At 43.4% G+C, this 17,670-nt stretch overlaps 1 protein-coding gene across 1 annotated transcript; it reads right to left on the reverse strand.

Moving 5' to 3' along the window:
- Positions 1-15,260: 15,260 nt before the first annotated feature.
- LOC127312063 (uncharacterized) lies at positions 15,261-16,492 on the reverse strand. The gene is made up of 4 exons (XM_051342537.2): positions 16,284-16,492; positions 15,967-16,194; positions 15,625-15,816; positions 15,261-15,525 (listed from the first exon to the last, which is right to left on the reverse strand). The coding sequence occupies exons 1-4, from the start codon at positions 16,302-16,304 to the stop codon at positions 15,466-15,468; spliced, it is 501 nt and encodes a 166-aa protein (XP_051198497.1). The 5' UTR covers positions 16,305-16,492; the 3' UTR covers positions 15,261-15,465.
- Between the last annotated feature and the right edge of the window lie 1,178 nt (positions 16,493-17,670).

Genomic DNA, 17,670 nt, shown 5'->3' on the forward strand with positions numbered 1-17,670 from the left:
TGTTGCTGCGGTTGTTGTTGTTGTTTCCACCTCGTCCTCCTGAGCTCTGTCCGCTCCAAGACGACTTGTTTGGACACTCCGGCTTGATGTGTCCATCCTTCCCACAACAATAACAGATGATTCTGGGTTTCTGACAATCCTTCTGCAAATGACCCCTCAGGCCACAGTTGTTGCAGATGATCTGATTGATTGGGTTCTGACTCTGACCTCCCCGGTTGTATTGACTACCAGTAGTAGGTCGAAATCGGGGTTTGAAACTCCGATCAGGTGTTGGTTTACTAATTGGGTATTTCCTTGGCTCGATACGAGCCCTCTTCCTCCTATCCTCCTGGACTTGCCTGTAATCATCCTCGAAAGTGATTGCCGAGTCAATCAGTTCCTGGAATTCAGCAGTCCGTGCCAACCTCAGTTGCATCTTCATATATGGATTCATGCCTTTCATGAACCGCTTCTTTCTCTTTTCCTCCGTATCAACATCCTCAGGTGCATACCTTGACAACCTGTTGAAATACCGAACATACTGCATAATGGGTGCAGTGTTCTGACGTAGTTCGTCAAACTCCCTCTTCTTCAACTCCACCACGCTCTCCGGAACATGAGCATCCCGGAACTTCTTCTTGAACTCCTCCCAGGTGAACACCTTATCTGGAGGGTGTACTGCTACAAGATTCTCCCACCATGACGCTGCTGGTCCTGACAACAGATAAGTCGTATATCTAATCTTCTCCTCATCATTGCAACCAACGGTCTTCAGCTTCCGTTCCGTATCCATGAGCCAATCTTCAGCGTCCATTGGTTCTGGAGCTGATGTAAAAGGTAGTGGTCTTGCATTTTGGAAGTCTGATAGGGTTACTCCCTTGCCTTCATTACCCTTATCATTGATGACGTGGGTAAAGAAGTCTTGCATGTTCTTGCTTTGACTTTCCTGGTAACGCCTCCTATCTTCCTCCATTGCTCTCATATACTGTTGGAAGTCTGGGTGCATCATTGGGTGTGGTGGTGGTGGTGCATTCTCTGCTCTAGCTGCTGCATCTGCCTCCTCTTTTTCTCTCGCCTCCCGCTCTCTGCGAGCCTCTTCGGTTTCTACTAATGCCATGTTCCCCCTAGTCCTGTAACAAAGAGCGATTACTCATAATTACATCATGCAAATGTTTTCTGAGCTCAACTCATTGCCCAGAACTAGTCACACAATGAAATCAAGAAGTAAATAAAAAAACATTTATTATGCATATACTTTGTATATTACATAACACACACACACTTATATTACATGTGGTATATATAAACCACTTATTTGGCTTAAAGCCCAAGCCAACGGAATTTAAAAATACGTTCTATTACAATACCACCTAGATTACTTTATTCTTCCTTGGAGCTCTACTCCTCGTCATCATAACTCGCCTCCGCGTACATCCCTGGGGTCCATCCGGTACAGCGGTTTGTCTTCCGAACACCGTCCGGAATGAAGGCCCTTCAGTATGTATGTAATCTGAATCGGACGAAGTACCGAGACAGAGATCTGTCATGCCAAAGTAGCTGGATAAAGACTCATATGTATCCCCAGTAGGATACAACTCACCTTCTTCTGCCATCCATGGAGGATTCCTACTCACTTGACCTCTCATCTTCTTCTTCTTCTTTTTCTTGGTTCCAGAACTCTCACCTACAACGTACTGGGATGGTTTGGGTAATCCCATCTCCAGATCTAAAGAAATGGAGTTGGTGTCTTTCTCTTCCTGCCCAAAGCTTTGGTTAACGTTCTGGTTAACCGCGCCTCCTTCATCCTCTGTATCACAAGTGATGGGTTCTCCTTCATCCCCAAATGGTTCCCCGAAACGCCAACCAGTCGAATTCTCGATTGGTGACTCCGAGCAGTTTAGGTTCCTGGAATCATCTCCCCCATATCCAGACTCATACGATGCTGACACATGCGGATAGTGTGGGACAAAGTTGGGTGTGAGTGGATCTTTATGGGACAACTGGTCACTCAAATCTACATAGCTGTCTAGGCTAAAGAAAGGTGTAGTGTGCTGTGGTTGTGCCCTCAAATCACGCATCCGAGTTTGGACTTTATCAGGGTCCGTGAACTCAGTTAGCATGTGCTCAGTCTCACCCCTCATCTTCATGTGTAAAAGGTACATCATGGTCAATAAAGACTTACAGCTATCCATGTGCTGTGGTGCAGCTTCAGGGCTTCTGTGTGCCAACACCAGATGATTCAGAGTGGGATCCTCATCTTCCTCAGCATGAGGTACATGAGAATACGCTGAACATAGCAGCTCTACTGACTTGTGCTGCCTTATCTCAAGGATTGCCTTGAATAGGGCCATGTGATAGGATGTGGTGATGGTTTTGGCTTCTCCGTATGGCATTATACGACTCATCGGCAGTTGTGTCGGTAGTTGGACCGATACTCTTGATGACGCGTAAAGCACACGCTCGTTGGGAACCCCAAGTGGAAGGCGTGATGCGTACAGCAGCAAGTTTCCCTCAGTAAGAAACCAAGGTTTATCGAACCAGTAGGAGCCAAGAAGCACGTTGAAGGTTGATGGCGGCGGGATGTAGTGCGGCGCAACACCAGGGATTCTGGCGCCAACGTGGAACCTGCACAACACAACCAAAGTACTTTGCCCCAACGAAATAGTGAGGTTGTCAATCTCACCGGCTTGCTGTAACAAAGGATTAACCGTATTGTGTGGAAGATGATTGTTTGCAGAAAACAGTAGAACAAGTATTGCAGTAGATTGTATTTCAGTAAAGAGAATTGGACCGGGGTCCACAGTTCACTAGAGGTGTCTCTCCCATAAGACAAACAGCATGTTGGGTGAACAAATTACAGTTGGGCAATTGACAAATAAAGAGGGCATGACCATGCACATACATATCATGATGAGTATAGTGAGATTTAATTGGGCATTACGACAAAGTACATAGACCGCCATCCAACTGCATCTATGCCTAAAAAGTCCACCTTCAGGTTATCATCCGAACCCCCTCCAGTATTAAGTTGCAAAGCAACAGACAATTGCATTAAGTATGGTGCGTAATGTAATCAACAACTACATCCTTAGACATAGCATCAATGTTTTATCCCTAGTGGCAACAGCACAACACAACCTTAGAACTTTCTCACACGTCCTGTGTCAATGCAGGCATGAACCCACTATCGAGCATAAATACTCCCTCTTGGAGTTACAAGCATCTACTTGGCCAGAGCATCTACTAGTAACGGAAAGCATGCAAGATCATAAACAACACATAGATATAACTTTGATAATCAACATAACAAGTATTCTCTATTCATCGGATCCCAACAAACGCAACATATAGAATTACAGATAGATGATCTTGATCATGTTAGGCAGCTCACAAGATCCGACAATGATAGCACAATGGGGAGAAGACAACCATCTAGCTACTGCTATGGACCCATAGTCCAGGGGTAGACTACTCACACATCACACCGGAGGCGACCATGGCGGCGTAGAGTCCTCCGGGAGATGATTCCCCTCTCCGGCAGGGTGCCGGAGGCGATCTCTGGATCCCCGAGATGGGATCGGCGTTGGCGGCGTCTCCGGGAAGGTTTTCCGTATCGTGGCTCTCTGCACCGGGGGTTTCGTCACGGAGGCTTTAAGTAGGCGGAAGGGCAGGTCAAGAGGCGGCGCGAGGGGCCCAGACCATAGGGCCGCGCGGCCAGGGCAGGGGCCGCGCCGCCCTATGCTCTGGCTGCCTCATGGCCCCTCTTCGTCTCGTCTTCGGACTTCTGGAAGCTTCGTGGCAAAATAGGCCCCTGGGCGTTGATTTCGTCCAATTCCGAGAATATTTCCTTACTAGGATTTCTGAAACCAAAAACAGCAGAAAACAAAGAATCGGCACTTCGGCATCTTGTTAATAGGTTAGTTCCAGAAAATGCACGAATATGACATAAAGTGTGCATAAAACATGTAGATAACATCAATAATGTGGCATGGAACATAAGAAATTATCGATACGTCGGAGACGTATCAGCATCCCCAAGCTTAGTTCTGCTCGTCCCGAGCGGGTAAAACGATAACACAGATAATTTCGGAGTGACATGCCATCATAATCTTGATCATACTATTTGTAAAGCATATGTAGTGAATGCAGCGATCAAAACAATGTATATGACATGAGTAAACAAGTGAATCATAAAGCAAAGACTTTTCATGAATAGCACTTCAAGACAAGCATCAATAAGTCTTGCATAAGAGTTAACTCATAAAGCAATAATTCAAAGTAAAGGCATTGAAGCAACACAAAGGAAGATTAAGTTTCAGCGGTTGCTTTCAACTTGTAACATGTATATCTCATGGATATTGTCAACATAGAGTAATATAATAAGTGCAATATGCAAATATGTAGGAATCAATGCACAGTTCACACAAGTGTTTGCTTCTTGAGGTGGAGAGAAATAGGTGAACTGACTCAACATTGAAAGTAAAAGAATGGTCCTCCATAGAGGAAAAGCATCGATTGCTATATTTGTGCTAGAGCTTTGATTTTGAAAACATGAAACAATTTTGTCAACGGTAGTAATAAATCATATGTATCATGTAAATTATATCTTATAAGTTGCAAGCCTCATGCATAGTGTACTAATAGTGCCCGCACCTTGTCCTAATTAGCTTGGACTACCGGATCATCACAATGCACTGTTTTAACCAAGTGTCACAAAGGGGTACCTCTATGCCGCCTGTACAAAGGTCTAAGGAGAAAGCTCGCATTGGATTTCTCGCTATTGATTATTCTTCAACTTAGACATCCATACCGGGACAACATAGACAACAAATAATGGACTCCTCTTTTATGCATAAGCATGTAACAACAATTAATAATTTTCTCATTTGACATTGAGGATATATGTCCAAAACTGAAACTTCCACCATGGATCATGGCTTTAGTTAGCGGCCCAATGTTCTTCTCTAACAATATGCATGCTTAACCATAAGGTGGTAGATCTCTCTTACTTCAGACAAGACGGACATGCATAGCAACTCACATGAAATTCAACAATGAATAGTTGATGGCGTCCCCAGTGAACATGGTTATCGCACAACAAGCAACTTAATAAGAGATAAAGTGCATAATTACATATTCAATACCACAATAGTTTTTAAGCTATTTGTCCCATGAGCTATATATTGCAAAGGTGAATGATGGAATTTAAAGGTAGCACTCAAGCAATTTACTTTGGAATGGCGGAAAATACCATGTAGTAGGTAGGTATGGTGGACACAAATGGCATAGTGGTTGGCTCAAGTATTTTGGATGCATGAGAAGTAATCCCTCTCGATACAAGGTTTAGGCTAGCAAGGCTTATTTGAAACAAACACAAGGATAAACCGGTGCAGCAAAACTCACATAAAAGACATATTGAAAACATTATAAGACTCTACACCGTCTTCCTTGTTGTTCAAACTCAATACTAGAAATTATCTAGACCTTAGAGAAATAAAATATGCAAACCAAATTTTAGCATGCTCTATGTATTTCTTCATTAATGGGTGCAAAGCATATGATGCAAGAGCTTAATCATGAGCACAACAATTGCCAAGTATCACATTACCCAAGACATTAATAGCAATTACTACATGTATCATTCTCCAATTCCAACCATATAACAATTTAACGAAGGAGAAACTTCGCCATGAATACTATGAGTAGAAACCAAGGACATACTTGTCCATATGCTACAGCGGAGCGTGTCTCTCTCCCATAAAGTGAATGCTAGGATCCATTTTATTCAAACAAAACAAAAAACAAAAACAAACCGACGCTCCAAGCAAAGCACATAAGATGTGATGGAATAAAAATATAGTTTCAGGGGAGGAACCTGATAATGTTGTCGATGAAGAAGGGGATGCCTTGGCATCCCCAAGCTTAGACGCTTGAGTCTTCTTAGAATATGCAGGGGTGAACCACCGGGGCATCCCCAAGCTTAGAGCTTTCACTCTCCTTGATCATGTTGCATCATACTCCTCTCTTGATCCTTGAAAACTTCCTCCACACCAAACTCGAAACAACTTATTAGAGGGTTAGTGCACAATAAAAATTAACATATTCAGAGGTGACACAATCATTCTTAACACTTCTGGACATTGCATAATGCTACTAGACATTAGTGGATCAAAGAAATTCATCCATCATAGCAAAAGAGGCAATGTGAAATAAAAGGCAGAATCTGTCAAAACAGAACAGTTCGTATTGACGAATTTTAAAATGGCACCAGACTTGCTCAAATGAAAATGCTCAAATTGAATGAAAGTTGCGTACATATCTGAGGATCATGCACGTAAATTGGCTTAATTTTCTGAGCTACCTACAGGGAGGTGGACCCAGATTCGTGACAGCAAAGAAATCTGGAACTGCGCAGTAATCCAAATCTAGTACTTACTTTTCTATCAACGGCTTAACTTGGCACAACAAAACACAAAACTAAGATAAGGAGAGGTTGCTACAGTAGTAAACAACTTCCAAGACACAAAATAAAAACAAAGTACTGTAGGTAAAAACATGGGTTGTCTCCCATAAGCGCTTTTCTTTAACGCCTTTCAGCTAGGCGCAGAAAGTGTGCATCAAGTATTATCGAGAGATGGTGCATTGTCAGTGGGGTGTGGAGTTTTCTCAACCAGGCATAGTATATTAGATAAATAAGTTTTAGCATCTCCCTTTTCATTAGTCTTAGGTGTGCTACTCTCATCAAACAAATTTTCAGGAACAAGCCAAGCATAGTTATTTTCTAGTGCATCATTCATAGCTAAGAGTTTACATGGTATTGGTGCTTTGATCTCCCCACCATCATCAATATTATTAGTGTATCTTATTCTATCCATGTCCATCTTTTCAAGGAGACTAACAAAATTAGTATGAGAACCAAGCATATTAAATTTAGCAAACACCTTTCTAGCTTCTCTTGCTAGACCGCCAAATTCTCTAAGAAGGGTTTCTAAAACAAAATCTTTCTTTTCCCCTTCTTCCATATTGCCAAGTGTGAGAAACATGTGTTGGATTATAGGATTGAGATTAACAAATTTAGTTTCCAACAGGCGAACTAAATGCGCAGCAGCAATTTCATAAGTAGGCGCAAGGTCTACCAAATGTCTATCTTCAAAATTTTCAATAGTACTAACATGATTGAAAAATTCTTCTATATTATTTCTCCCAACTATAGACCCGCGTCCTACCGGTATGTATTTTGTGGTAAAATTAAAAGGAAACATGATGAATCAAGTAAAGTAAATGCAAGTAAACTAATTTTTTTGTGTTTTTGATATAGCAAACAAGATAGCAAATAAAGTAAAACTAGCAACTAATTTTTTTGTATTTTGATTTAGTGCAGCAAACAAAGTAGTAAATAAAACTAAGCAAGACAAAAACAAAGTAAAGAGATTGAGAAGTGGAGACTCCCCTTGCAGCGTGTCTTGATCTCCCCGGCAACGGCGCTAGAAATTTAGCTTGATGACGCGTAAAGCACACGCTCGTTGGGAACCCCAAGTGGAAGGCGTGATGCGTACAGCAGCAAGTTTCCCTCAGTAAGAAACCAAGGTTTATCGAACCAGTAGGAGCCAAGAAGCACGTTGAAGGTTGATGGCGGCAGGATGTAGTGCGGCGCAACACCAGGGATTCCGGCGCCAACGTGGAACCTGCACAACACAACCAAAGTACTTTGCCCCAACGAAACAGTGAGGTTGTCAATCTCACCGGCTTGCTGTAACAAAGGATTAACCGTATTGTGTGGAAGATGATTGTTTGCGAGAAAACAAGAGAACAAGTATTGCAGTAGATTGTATTTCAGTAAAGAGAATTGGACCGGGGTCCACAGTTCACTAGAGGTGTCTCTCCCATAAGACAAACAGCATGTTGGGTGAACAAATTACAGTTGGGCAATTGACAAATAAAGAGGGCATGACCATGCACATACATATCATGATGAGTATAGTGAGATTTAATTGGGCATTACGACAAAGTACATAGACCGCCATCCAACTGCATCTATGCCTAAAAAGTCCACCTTCGAGTTATCATCCGAACCCCTCCAGTATTAAGTTGCAAAGCAACAGACAATTGCATTAAGTATGGTGCGTAATGTAATCAACAACTACATCCTTAGACATAGCATCAATGTTTTATCCCTAGTGGCAACAGCACAACACAACCTTAGAACTTTCTGTCACTGTCCCAGGTGTCAATGCAGGCATGAACCCACTATCGAGCATAAATACTCCCTCTTGGAGTTACAAGCATCTACTTGGCCAGAGCATCTACTAGTAACGGAAAGCATGCAAGATCATAAACAACACATAGATATAACTTTGATAATCAACATAACAAGTATTCTCTATTCATCGGATCCCAACAAACGCAACATATAGAATTACAGATAGATGATCTTGATCATGTTAGGCAGCTCACAAGATCCGACAATGATAGCACAATGGGGAGAAGACAACCATCTAGCTACTGCTATGGACCCATAGTCCAGGGGTAGACTACTCACACATCACACCGGAGGCGACCATGGCGGCGTAGAGTCCTCCGGGAGATGATTCCCCTCTCCGGCAGGGTGCCGGAGGCGATCTCCTGGATCCCCCGAGATGGGATCGGCGTTGGCGGCGTCTCTGGAAGGTTTTCCGTATCGTGGCTCTCGGTACTGGGGGTTTCGTCACGGAGGCTTTAAATAGGCGGAAGGGCAGGTCAAGAGGCGGCGCGAGGGGCCCAGACCATAGGGCCGCGCGGCCAGGGCAGGGGCCACGCCGCCCTATGCTCTGGCTGCCTCGTGGCCCCTCTTCGTCTCGTCTTCGGACTTCTGGAATCTTCGTGGCAAAATAGGCCCCTGGGCGTTGATTTCGTCCAATTCCGAGAATATTTCCTTACTAGGATTTCTGAAACCAAAAACAGCAGAAAACAAAGAATCGGCACTTCGGCATCTTGTTAATAGGTTAGTTCCAGAAAATGCACGAATATGACATAAAGTGTGCATAAAACATGTAGATAACATCAATAATGTGGCATGGAACATAAGAAATTATCGATACGTCGGAGACGTATCAACTCTGCACTTGGCTAGGATTTCCCCATCGTAATAGATATACTTGATAACGGATATCCGTGGGTCACAATGGAGTTCCTTCAGCATCCCACGCATGAGATCTGTGATTTGTCCATCATAATCACCGAGCCATCCCTCAACCTTCCTCAAAGTCCTCTTAGGAAAAGTGTTCGCCATTATGGCTGTATACAAAAGAAGAATATTAGTAGTGATAATGCATCATAATAGCTATAATAAAGAATTATCGCACTAAAATATATGGTTTTGCTATTCTCATGTGAATAATCACCATATTTCTAGAGAATCCTTTACTATTTCTACTTGACTCCTACAGGTTTCTTCCCTATACTAGGTTTTTCCAACCTAAGGTCGCAACATTTAATCTGATACCAGCTGCGGTGACCCAGCATACCACTGCATGTTGTAGTATACAAGTCGTTGATATGATCTTTGTGAAGGGATTTCTTCACAAATTGCCATATCCCTCAGAGTGGTACAACAGAAACATTGCAGGTCATAACACTCTATATATTATTACAACATTGTCTTAACAAGTTGGTATTCTCACAGGTCCTATGAGAACACCCTAAGATACTACTTAAGTACGATTACAACTCATAACCATATATAAAAGAGAGCTCAACAACTTATTTAGGTAAGTTCTACGTTGCTCGGCTCTATGATGCTAGGGTTTATCACTACTCCTCCACCTCCGTGTCATCGGGTCTGTAGACTATCCCATAGTCTACTCCTTCCACTCCGCCGGTAAGATCAGGTTCCTCGTAGACCAGCTCGTAGCTTCCTTCTGGTGCTCCATCGTTGATGGCCTCCACTTCCGGATCATAGTCTAGCAAGGGTGTCGAAAGAAAGTGAGTACAGAGGTACTCAGCAAGTTCTAAAAGAGTAAAAAGGTGTTTGATGCACTAGCTACGACCATTGATCAGGAAATCGCAGGTCAATGCATGTTTTGAAAACATTTCTTCAAAAGGTTGCTTTTATTATGAAAACTATGCCCGTCAGTCTTCACAGGTTGACCAGAACTTCGTGGAGTTCCTTTCCTGCCGCGTTCGCAGTTCCCTTCCCGGAACAAGGAGTGACAGCCACAATTTGATACACTATGCAGAGGTGCATTACTTTTCCCACAAGAGATCCCACCCTTTTTGCCATCCGCAGGGACTTTCCCCCGTTCACACTTCCTTTGGTGTGAGGCCAGGTATAAAGATCCAAGCCCACACCGCCTTCTCCGCGACTGCAAACCCACCCTTTTGTCCACCCGTACACCCCCAGTAGACTTCTCCCGATAATACAGCTTTACTCACGGTGTACTTTGGACAATCCATCATAGACCGTAGAGCTCAACATCACTAATGGATGGGGATTTAAAAGGCTATCCCAACCTATGGCAGTGCCTCCAACACCCCGCAGCTCTACCAGTCCGTTGGCGTGCAGAAGGGAAAAGATACGGCTGGCTTCACTAGAGCCATTATAGATCTCATGGTTAACGCGATTTGTACGGCGCTAGAATCACTGGACGACATTGGTGGTTAATCCTAGGTTAATATAACCCATGCAATGGAACCTCCACCATATCAACACATACCATGGTTCCATTGCCAGCCACATAGTCATATTCATAGTTGGAAAATAACATTTTATTTGCGATGCAGGAATGATAAGTATATAGCTTTGCATTAAAGTAGTAGAAAATAATCAAGTTGACATGAGCAAGGGTGAACTTGCCTGTGGACTGCGAGATAGTGCAGTTCAATGCAGTTGATGGAACCTGGACCTCGGGTTCTGTAAGAAGCATCATTGTCCGGTAAGGACAATGTTATAAAATCCAAATAATGCAATCATGGATGTATTATTTTATGTTGAATCCCTTTACCCCAATGAGTTATTACAATTTAGGGTTGAGTTAAGATTTATGCCTTTGGCAGTAACTTGCAATTGATTTAAGGTGTAAACCACTTTAATTCACATAAAGTAAAATAATTCCAAGTAAAACTACTTTACTTGGTGATTCATTATTCATTCAAAAAATGAGTTGAAATAATAGAGTTGCCTCTATATTTTTGGAATAAAAAGGGAATAGAGTATTATTCTTTAAAAAATACCCTTCTCAATAGAAATGACTTGGAATAATAGAATTTCATTTTGAAATGTTTGAAAATAAGTATTTGAACTTATTTGAGATTTTTCCTTGATTTTTTAAATGCAAGGAGATAATAGTTTGAAATTACAAGTTTTTATTTTAAATTCATCAAATTCATAAATTTGAATTTGTTTCTTAAGTTCTATTTCATATTTTATTTTGGTTAAGATTTATTTTTCATTCACCAATCCAATTTTTAATGGATTTTTAGAGTTGTATTTTATTTACTAAAAATTGGTGAAATTCTGGCCTTTTTCTAAATTGTGAAAAGTCCAAAATACCCCCTGGCCCCTATTGGGCCAGCCCAATAACCTAAGCCCATGGGACAGCCCACTAAGGCATGCCCCATAGCGGGTCGGTGGCGCCGACGCGGCCCACCTCTCTCACTTACGCGTCTCTCTCACTCGCTCGCCCTAACCCTAATCTCTCGCGACTCCCGTGGCGATGGCGTCGCCGCCATGGCCGCCGCCATGCTCCGGCCATCTCCTGGCCTCCCTACCTTCGCCACCTACCTGATCTGGACCGCCGCGAGACGATCTATCGATCTGTCCGCGTGGTTTCTCCAATTTCCTCCTCTCCTGGCGAATCGCCTCCGCGCTGGATCCACTGGAGAATCGCCTCGGGCGATTGGTGGTCTCCGGCGAACTCTCGTACTCGCCGTCGACGTGCGCGCCCCCTGAGACCGACCTGGTGCGGTGCTGCTTGCAGTACCAGTGCCGTCGTCTCCGTGCCGTGCTGCTGTGGTGATGTTCGTGCTCGTCGGCGTAATGCCGGCGTCTACCCTGGGTCTTGCAGCTGCTATGGCCGCACGAGCACTGCCTCGCCATGCCATAGCCTCTGCCACCAGGCGCATGTAAGTAACCTGCTCCTTCTCCTTCTCCTTTCCATGCATGTGCGCCTCCCAAGCTACTGTGCTTCTTCTTCCTCCTGTTCTACTGCTCTCTGGTGATCCTGTGATCACACAGAGCTTTGCCATTGCTGCCTAATCTACCTATGCTTCCATTTGCTGCAAGTTATGGCCAAATTACCAATTTCTGGTACTGACCCGTGTTGCCTTGCTTGCTGTACATGCCATGTGTTGATTATCTATTGCTCCTAGCATGCTCTGATCTTGCTATGCTATGCTGTACTTGCTTACAAGCTTGATATACCATGATGTTCATGCTTATGGGCATGCTATGCTTACTGGAAATCTACACTTGCTTGTCTAGGTGTACTGTTGTGCATTTGTGACACTTGTGAATGTCAGTGATGTGTGTGAGGTGCTTCTGTGCCTCCTGTGTAAGCCAATGATCCATTGGATCAACCATTTCATGTTGGCTAGCTTATATGTGTGGCTTGACTTGATTCAATTGATCCATTTGATCAATTAAATGTCAGTGTTTGGTTGCTAATTAATCCTGTGGCTAAGTGAATTATTTTCCTTGTTGATGCTGATGCTCAAGCATCACTATGCTACTGAAAACATGTGATGTTGCTTATTCTAGCTCACTGGACTTGATCCAGTGGCTATGATGCAGTGACTGGTGCTGTGTTGCCTTACAGTGTGCTACTGTCAGTAAATAGCATGGATCTGTGATATATTCATGCTTGAATAATTAATTCATGATGAACTGCTTATGCAGTGATGATTTAAATTACTTGCTTGTATATGAATTTGTTGTTCATAATGATTTAACAAGCAAATGAATCTGAATCCAACTCTGGATAATGATGTTCTGTATTTGGCTTTACTTTTAATGATGCTAAGTGTGATGTGACCTCAGTAGCCTTGCTACTGATTGGTTGCTCATCTGTTTGGTTGGATCTTGTGGGCTACTCAACTTTGTTTGCATGTTTGGGGATCATATTAACTATGAATGCCAATATGCTTGCCTGTGATGAAATCTAGGGTTTTCCTGATGGTTATGTGCCTAGGATTTTCTGTGTAGTCTTTACTAGCTGCTAATTATTGCAATACATCTACTGGTGCTATCTGTGCATAAGATCTTGCTTCTGTGCACAAGATCTGTATCTGGATGGTTTCTATTTTAGTGGCTTTTTAGACTAGCAGTGATCCTTGGTGAAAACCAAGTGATGATTCACCCTATTGAGCATCTGCTCAATCCCATGACCGTGTCATGCATGATTTATGGATTTGATCCATTAGATCTTTTCCAGGAACTTGGTATACCTTGTTCCAGCTCCTAGAATGAGATTTTGTGTTGATGCAGACTTGTGGTTTGTTCACAGCCCTTCACCTCCAGTCCTGGTTGATCTTCTAGGTCACCATGATTTCTGGTGGCTGAGGGTTTGTGTGTGTTGGTTCTGTTCTTGAGTAAGGACTAGATGAACTCTGTGTTGCTCTAGCTTCACCCTTACCTGGTGAATTTCTTATCTGGTCGACTGCTACAGTTTCTAGGGTTTGTGCTGCTTTTATATGAGCCCTACTTCTTCCCTGGCCTTGACACACAAGCCTGGCTTGCTTTGTGACTAAGCTGATGCATGGCCTTGCTGTGGCTTGCCCAGCTCAAGCTCTCATATGCTGAAACTTGAGCCCTCTGTGGTGCTCAGTCTTGGTCTGCTTGATCCTATCTTGTGCTGTCCAGGCTTTGGACAAGCACAAGTGTGCAGTGACAGTGTACTCTGTCCAAACTGAATTCTGTTTACTCTGTCCAACCTGAATTTCTATCACTTAACATTCTGGCTAGCACTTGTGATTCTGTTTTGCAGGTTTGAAGTTGAATATGACCAGAAGATATTCTTCAAGGCATTTAGTCTAGGTTTTAGTTTAGGACAATATTGTATTTTTTCCTTTTTCATTTCTGTTTATTATTCATCAATTCTTGTAATCAAGAATATTGTAAAGACAATGTAATTTGTGTTGTGTATCAATAAAGCTCAAGTTTTTGTTTATGAGCTTTTGATTTATGTACAGTTTATATTCTTGATTAAATATTGTATTTTAATATTCAATTTGAAATTCAAAGTCATTTGAATTCATATGTTGTATTTGAATTGTGAATTCAATATTCATAGTGCTTATTGCTTATTGTTTAATGTGTTATAACTTGGAAAATGACATCATTCCCCAAATCAACAAGATACAAAAGAGATCATGTCGAAATTTCTCTAACTCACATTGCCTATCCCTAAGTGCAAAATGAGAGAGAGCCTCGATCCCTCTTAGGTTTAGTTGCAATAAGGCGCGAAAATTTCCCCTGTTTTGCGATGAAATGCACATCCCATTTCTAAATCTACCCTTCGTTGTTCCTATGTTCTGGGTTATTACACTTGTTCTATTTACTTTCTGCAAACATATCCTTCCATTCGATACGTCTAATCCTTTGTGTTCAGCAAACCGGTGAGATTGACAACCTTACTGTAAGTTAGGGCAAAGTAGTTGGTTTGTGTTGTGCGCAGGTTCCACGTTATTGCTGACGCTGGTAGTGCGCCCTGCCACTAGTCAGCCAGCAACACCTTCAGAAGTCACGCCTTTCTCCCACTGGTCGATTAAACCTTGCTTTCGTACTGAGGGAAAACTTGTTGTTGTGCTCTTCACACCTTCCTCTTGGGGTTTCCCAACAGCGTGTGTACGTACTACGAGTGCACGCCAGCAGACGGCTGTGGTAGTCACCAAGATCAAGGATGAGGCAAGAGGTTAGTGTCTGGCCAGAGCAAAAAAAATTAAGCGATGTAATTCCGGGAGAGTAGGCTTTTGTTAAAGCCCTAGGATGTGTCCTAGGCAATTGTCCAAAAAACTCTAAAACATATTCTCTATTAATGAAAATGACCCGTCTTTTGCCTCATTTCGAAAAAAAACATGGGGAATACAAGGTTCCCATTCAATTTAAATCTTTTATAATTTCAAATCTAAAGTTCAATGATAATTCCTCACTTTCTTAAAAAACTATTTCCTGCCAAGATTTGCTAGTTGACACAAGAAATTTATTCTTTGGTTACAATTGTTCATTTCAAACTTCACTATAGCCATTTTCTTAAACAGTAGGCACAGAGTGCCCTGCTTTAAATTAATAAAGCCCAACCCTGGGTTACGAAATTTTCCATCATAGAACGGAAGTGCAGGACTTGCTACACAAGTTACAAATACAACAGTGTTAATACAGGAAAGCAAACCAAATACAGAACTCCTGGGTTGATATTTGGACACGAATCGGAGAGCCAAAGGATTAGGGTGCACAGGGAAACGCCTACGTGGTAGCTTGAAGACACAGATAACTAGCTCCTTCCAGCTTTGTTATTAGGCAATGCAGTCCAGCCCCAGGCACCCAATCCACAAGCTCCAGACCACCTTCCTCATCTGTAAAATGAACAAAGATGTTAACTGTTGCAGGGTAGCAGTAACAACCTAGGAGACAACATGGCACATGGGTCGACATTTCTACTTCTACCAATATACCTTTCTGGGTTTTTGGTATATGAGCGGCCGTGGCACCTTGTAGAGGTCCTCATCCACAGGGCCAGCAGCAACCATACGCTTCACTGCGCTGTCAGACACTCTAGCTCCCTTGCCGTTGCCGCCATCACCCTCCTCCCGCAGCAGCTCGCTGCCGTCCACGTCGCTCTGCTTGTCTACTTCTCTCCTTATCACCTGACCCAAAAGCCAAAACATGACAGCGAGCTGCAGAAATATATACTACTACTACTACCTAGTAGATTGCAATGCTGAAGATATAAAACGAAATCGCAAAAACAGCTTGATCGAGCTGTAGTTCGCTCGATCGCTCCCCTGCACGCGTACCTTGATTTGGGCTGGCTTGCGTGGGGACGGGTGCGAGGTGTTGAACAGCACAAGCCGCCCCTCGCCACGGCCGACGCGGACCTGATCCTCCTCGCCGGAGCAGCAGCGACGGCGGTTAGTGCGCTTGAGCAGCCTGGCCTGCATGGCGAGGTCGAAGTACTGCGTGATGGGGAGGTCGCTGCAGTAGTTCCACACCCCGAACGCCGGGATCTGACAGCCGAGCATCCTCTGATAATACACACAGGCATCAGCAACACATGAGAATATGAGATAGATTGTCAGGCACACCAGTAACATGTTTTGGTGGACTTGGTTACCTCCATCTCCATGTCCATCATGTTTGTGTGGATGAACAGATCGATCGATCAGGTGTACTGCTTTTGTGAGGAACAATGGAGCGGCCAGCAGAAAGGTGGTGTTGGATTGCAGATTTATACCACGGCGGACGAGTGTGAGGAGCACTTCGTCGTGGGGTGCCAGTCCATGCAGGCAGGAGCGTGTGCCATTAAGTTACTGCACGTAGACGGCACAGGGGGAGCAAAAACTGGACGGGCAGGCAGTCTGCATGCATGCTAGGGGCAGCTGCACGCTGAGTTATATGGTACGTGCCATGGCATGTGCAAGTGAACATGCTCCTGCCAAAAACGGTGCCCAGCCTAATTAGAGCATCTAGCAGATCCCTTAAACTGCTATCCCCTTAAAACTAGTTCCGTATGCCAATTCGTCTGCCCAAACAAAACCTTAAATTCACTCTGTATAATTTAGAAAAGGTGTAACTAATTCCCAGTTAGATAATGTCACTACGGGAGAGCACAGATGTGCCGACGGCCGCCGTGTGTGCCGACGGCCAAATATCGGGGCCGTCGGCACAGAAGCCTCCGGATCGCGGCGATAAGGATGGCCGTCGGCGTTAAAATGGCCGTCGGTACAAGCCGGTTGTGCCGACGGTCACCGTCGGCACAGTTCTGGCCGTCGGCATAGGACCAGTCTGACCGTCGGCACAACATTTTTTTTCTTTTTTTTTACTATAGACCTGTGCCGACGGTTATACCGTCGGCATAGCATTTTTCTATTTCTGCACGACAGTCTTCAAAAAAGCATAACTAAATCATTCTAATTGAGAAAAATAAGTATAATATATCAAATTTTGCAGAAAAAACAAGATCTATTATAGAAAAATATAAAAAATGTAATATTTCAAATACCTAAACAAATCTTTTAGAAATGAGCTATAATGTTCGAGGTTTCATGGCATTCACACACGTCAAAAATGAAAAAATTGTCGCTCGTGGGTCGGATTAGAAATCCACGTCCGGGGTCTTGCTTCCCATCCTAGGGTCCACACACGTGCCAAATATGATCTCGTTTCGGCAAACTATGCCATGACGAAGCTGTTTCCCAACTCATTTCCCCTGAAATCCATAGAACTCCGGACGTGATAGCCCTTTTCGTGAAGAGTTTTTCAAAATAATTGCCGTATCCCAGTTTTAACAAATGGAATAGTTACTATGACATATAACATGACGTCACGCGGCTCCGTGGGATTTTTTGACTTCCTTCAAATTGTCATCTGGCCAAAACAGGACCCCCGAGACATGCGGTATCGCCATACCGGGCGTGCGGGTGCACCCATTCGCGAACAAACTAAACGGACAAAAATTAGCACATATAGTGATGCGTCGTTGAACTAAAAACATTTTTTTC

This window comes from Lolium perenne, chromosome 7 (assembly GCF_019359855.2).
Source record: "Lolium perenne isolate Kyuss_39 chromosome 7, Kyuss_2.0, whole genome shotgun sequence".
NCBI lineage: Eukaryota > Viridiplantae > Streptophyta > Magnoliopsida > Poales > Poaceae > Lolium > Lolium perenne.